This window comes from Poromitra crassiceps (assembly GCF_964638095.1).
Source record: "Poromitra crassiceps genome assembly, chromosome: 10".
NCBI lineage: Eukaryota > Metazoa > Chordata > Actinopteri > Beryciformes > Melamphaidae > Poromitra > Poromitra crassiceps.
The window spans coordinates 6915735-6920851 of NC_139631.1; the positions used below are offsets into that span (position 1 = coordinate 6915735).

The window sequence follows — 5117 nt, forward strand, 5'->3', positions numbered from 1 at the left end:
ACTTTAAGAGTCTGAAGACTTTAAGAGTGTAAAAATAATTGTTCTCGCAAAACACTGAAGCAGTTGCATTTTGTGTGTGAGGAAATTATTTTTGATGCAAAGAAACACATTATAAAGTGTCTGTGTGTGTGTGCGTGTGCGTGTGTGTGTACAGGGGGACATTGTGTCGAGCGCGGGGACCTACATCCACGTGTGGAGCATCAACGGCAGCCCCATCGCCAGCGCCAACACCTTCACCGGCCGCAGCCAGCAGATCCTGTGCTGCTGTGTGTCCGAGATGAACGAGTGGGACACGCAGAACGTCATCGTCACCGGCCACTCTGACGGCGTCGTCAGGGTAAGCGTCCGCACGCTTTGGTGTCACACACAATAACCCTAGAAGGCATTCTTTATTAGGTCGATGGCCACTTTAGTGCTCAGGTGGTTTTAGCTTTTATGCAACTTTTACCAATGCATGTGAACCAACTCCAGTTTTCTCCACAGTATTATACAGTATATATACATGAGAATAAAAAAAAGAAGAGTGACAACAAGAACAATTTTGACTAACTTCCTGGTTGTAAGAGTTGGCATAGGAATAATCAGTCAATCAATAAAGAACACCTCCTAGAAATGTCACTGCTAGTTGTTTATATGCTCTACCTACCACATTTAACAATAATTTTGAGATACAGCATACACAATGTAGAGGTGTTTGTAAAGAAATGTAAACATCTCCTTTGGGAGAGCTTAACTTTTATCACCCCCCCTTCTATGTTTTATAATTGTGCAATTAACTAACTAAACTTAATTTAACCTTTGTTGCTGTTGTAGTTCTGGAGAATGGAGTTCCTCCAAGTCCCAGAAACCCCTGCTCCAGAGCCAGTCGAGCCAGATGTGCCTGACTGCCTTGGCGAGGAGAAGATTGGTGAGTCCCAAACATGGCAAACTAAAAAACATAACGTTAGCAGCAGCGAGCCTCGTCACAGAACGTGATTATCAATACTTAGAACTGGCAGGCCGCCATGTTGGAGTAGTTATAACAAAAGGAAAGATAGTAATGTCATAATGTATTCTGCCTTGATAAAGAAGAAAATCCCATTTCCACACAGTGCTATGCTGTACAAATTCTAGTATATGAAAGAATACAGGGTATCCTTGATATGGGGCGGTGCTCAGGGAGGAAGGGATGGTAATGTTGCAAGTGTTTGTTTTGTTGTCAGTCGTATCGTAGCAATGCGTGTCCCTCCTACGCACGATCCAAACACTTTCTAACAGACCTCTATTGTCTTGGCCTGGTGTTTTTGCTGCCCACCCTTTGGAAACAATTCTTCTTCTGTGCTGTTTTATGGCAGTTGGCATCCTTTATATTGCATTCAAGGATCCTTCTGGATTTATCCATCCACTGTTTCCCTACATTCTGTAAAGCCAGATCCTTCCTTGAGCAATGGACCCTTTGGAAACACTGGATCCCACAACACTGTAAAAACTAGATCAACTAAAGCACTTTGGATAAAAGCGCTATATAAATGGAGGTCATTTACCATTTAATCAGAAGAGATCAGACGCCATGTGGGGGGGGTTTTGTTGTGGGTTTTCTGTTTAGAATTCGATAAAAATGTCCAACCCATATTTGATATGTGAACAATTTTAACTGCTGGTCTGACCATGTTATAAGAGAACTGACTGACCTCAAAGTAACCTTCTGTCAGTCCAGTAGAGCAACAGGTCCTTAATACATCATGTACTGACAAGCATGTAACAGCAGGAGTATGAACATTAGGGCTGTGTACACTCTGACTTACAGTGTGTTGTTTCCCCATCTCGCCCACAGAGGGCAGCGAGAGCCACAACGGCGATGATGACAGCAGCGAGTCAGACGGAGACGAGCCCAGTCTGAGCCAGGAGCCCAAAGCTTCAGGCAGCTCGTCCACAGCAGGAGGCAGCCAGCCGGGCAGCGCCGTCCACAGACACAAAGGTACCAGCACCCAACCGGGCTTACCTCATTTTGCACCTTTTACCGGTCACTCTGTAGGTGTTTCAGTTGAATGACAGTCATAGTGGATACATGTATAATTTGATCAAGCAGAACTTTTATAATAATAATAATAATAATAATAATAATAATAATAATAATAATAATAATAGATAGGAAGGATTTAAACGTGTGACAATTTCAGATGAAAAATACGGACTTGGTGTGCAAAAGCCTTTAGTTTGAATGTTTCTTGTGTGTTTTTTCTTCTTTTTTATTTTTCTCTTCATTGAGTGTGGATTCATGAAATGTTCCCAGTTTGGACAGTAAATACTCGTTAACTTTCAGGTCCTGCGAGCCGAGCGGGAGCTTCGTGGTCGGTGGACAGCAGCTCTGACGACTCTCGGCGCTGGTCGGACACCCTCAGCATCGATGAGAAGGACGGCTTTGTGTTCGTCAACTACTCTGAGGGCCAGACCAAGCCTGGGAGCAACCACGGTGCCCTGCTCCCCCAACCAGCTCCCCCAGCCCAGAGCTCCGTGCCCCAGCCCCACCAGCCCCATCAGCCCCACCAGCCCCACACTATGGAGGCACGGCCCTACAACCAGCTCCGGGCAGGTAGGTGTCCAGCGAGCCTTTATCAACCATAATAGGTAAATGCGGGGGTTCTTAACCCTTGTGTACTGCTTTGGACATTTTACTTCCTTTTGGGGGGGTGGGGCTTAACTTTGGCTGTTAGGCCGTACGGTATGAAATGTGGCTAAGGTATGTAATTTTTGTTTAATTTTGACATTCCGGGCAGTGTAGCGGTAGATTTTCTGCCTACCAACACGAGGGGCACAGGTCCATACTGCAAAGTGTCTTGTTTTGTGTCTGATTCGGTGCATTGTTAAAATGTGGCTGCTCTGTGTGCGTGCATGTGTGTGCAGGCTACAGATGGGAACGCCAGCTGGTCTTCCGGAGCAAACTCACCATGCACACAGCGTTCGACCGCAAGGACAACGCTCACCCAGCTGAGATCACCTCCCTCGCCATCTCCAAGTGAGACGACTGCACCTCACTGACACACACCTGGATTATTTTGACACCATACTGCTGCTGCAATATTCATTTGGATGAACTTGGAGATCTGATCTGCCTTTAGGCGGCCATTTTGTAATTGATAATTGATATCAATTGTAATTGATACTATATAATTCTCAACACTGAATCCCTCTGATTTATTTTCCTCCCTCTACCCTCACTTCCTCCTCATCTCTTCCCTCTCTCTCTCTCTCTCACTCCCTCTCATCTCTCTCTCTCTCTCACTCCCTCTCTCTCTCTCTCTCTCTCACTCCCTCATCTCTCTCTCTCTCCCTCTCTCTCTCTCTCTCTCTCCCTCTCATATCTCTCTCTCTGTCTCCAGGGACCACAGTAAGATCCTGGTGGGTGACGGGCGCGGTCGGGTGTTCAGCTGGTCGGTGAGCGAGCAGCCCGGGCGCTCGGCGGCCGACCACTGGGTGAAGGACGAGGTGGTGGACAGCTGCTCGGGCTGCAGCGTGCGCTTCTCCCTCACCGAGCGACGGCACCACTGCAGGAACTGTGGCCAGCTCTTCTGCCAGAAGTAAGATGCAACTCACAGCGGGTGGAAGGATGTTCCTCTGCATGTTCCTCACAGCGTCTTTAGAGCTCAGAACAGCGATAGACGTTAAACATACTAGAAATATTGCGCGCTCATTTCTAGCGTTCAAAGCAACTGTTTTGAGGTGGTAAAGCAGGAAGTAAAGCAGGTGTAAGCAATACCATTAATGGTGGTTCCATTCCATTTAAGTGTTCCAGGCCCAGGGCCCTCATTAATGTTATCGATTACACCTGCTTTACTTCCGGCTTTACCACCTCAAAACGGTTGCTTTGAAAAAAGGACCAATGGGTTTGTCATAACCTTGATCTGTGTCGCAAACTATGCCATGTTAGATCCTTGGATTTGAGGGAATTGGGCCTTGAAAGTCCTGGAGTTTGATGTTGTAGAGAAGGTGTGCTGTGACAACCTGACCTTCACGTGGGAGATCATTAAACCTCGGTGTTGTCTGAATGCGTTTGCAGGTGCAGTCGCTTCCAGTCGGAGATCAAGAGGCTGAAGATCTCGTCTCCAGTGCGGGTTTGTCAGAACTGTTACTACAACCTGCAGCACGAGCGGAGTGCCGAGGACGCAGGCAGAAACTGAGCTCCTCCTCCAAAACCAAAGCTCCGCCCCCAGGAGCCTTCCATTCCTCCATCTCCTCCGTTGTATCCTCAAATGTCCCCCGCCTCTCCTCGTCTCGCCCGTTATCCTTCCCATCCGCCCCCCTCGCATAACTCCAGTAACCACACGTAACGTAACACACTGCACAGACTGTAACAGGAGGGAATGTAACACACTGCACAGACTGTAACAGGAGGGAATGTAACACACTGCACAGACTGTAACAGGAGGGAATGTCAGCTGTTTGACCGGCAGGAATCAGCCACGGAGAACGGAGAGATTAGGAGAACGGATAGAGAAGCGAAGGAAAACGCACTGACAGGTCGTTAAGCGAACTCGATCACGGCTTCTACCGCCTGCGCTCATAACCCGGTGAAAAAAATAAAAAGTCATCACCTGCCATTTTTGCTTCTAGAGCGACGGAACGGGGGAAGCCTCTTTAACAGCGAAGACGCTAACAAACTTGTTTATATTGTAAATACTTAACATGGCCTTTTTAACTAGAGGAACAAGCGCAGAGGGAGAGAGAGAAAAAAGCTTAATGAGGAAAATGGAGTCATGGCCTGTAACGTAGCGTTGTGACTAACCACTCCGTGCTTTCAAACTACAAAGATGATTGTGTGTCGTCTGCGTCACTCGTCACGGAAAGTCCAGAAGGAATAATATGGGAGGGGAGGGGGGGATATGGATGTCAATAATAAATGTTGTGGGTTGACTTTACTAGTGGGTCTAGTTATGCAAATGAATTAATTTCTATATTATTTCTTGATTTTTTTTTACGGATGTGATTTATTTTGTGTTGCCCACAGTGTCAAGCCAACGCCATCAAAGAGGTGATTTTCTAATTTTCTAATTTTATTTTTTATTTTGCCAAATTGGTTTGATCTATCACTTTTGTGTTGATTTTTTTCTCTTTTCTTTATCCACCTCATCATCTGTCCT

At 46.4% G+C, this 5117-nt stretch overlaps 1 protein-coding gene across 1 annotated transcript in view; it reads left to right on the top strand.

The window, feature by feature from the left end:
* The window catches only part of wdfy3 (WD repeat and FYVE domain containing 3), a 130611-nt gene extending 125810 nt beyond the window's left edge, over positions 1-4801 (top strand). Inside the window, 7 exon segments of the mRNA XM_083644708.1 lie at positions 155-337; positions 814-907; positions 1814-1957; positions 2303-2572; positions 2884-2995; positions 3360-3557; positions 4037-4801. Of these exon segments, the coding sequence (XP_083500834.1) occupies positions 155-337; positions 814-907; positions 1814-1957; positions 2303-2572; positions 2884-2995; positions 3360-3557; positions 4037-4157 (1122 nt within the window). The 3' untranslated portion in view covers positions 4158-4801.
* Positions 4802-5117: the final 316 nt, after the last annotated feature.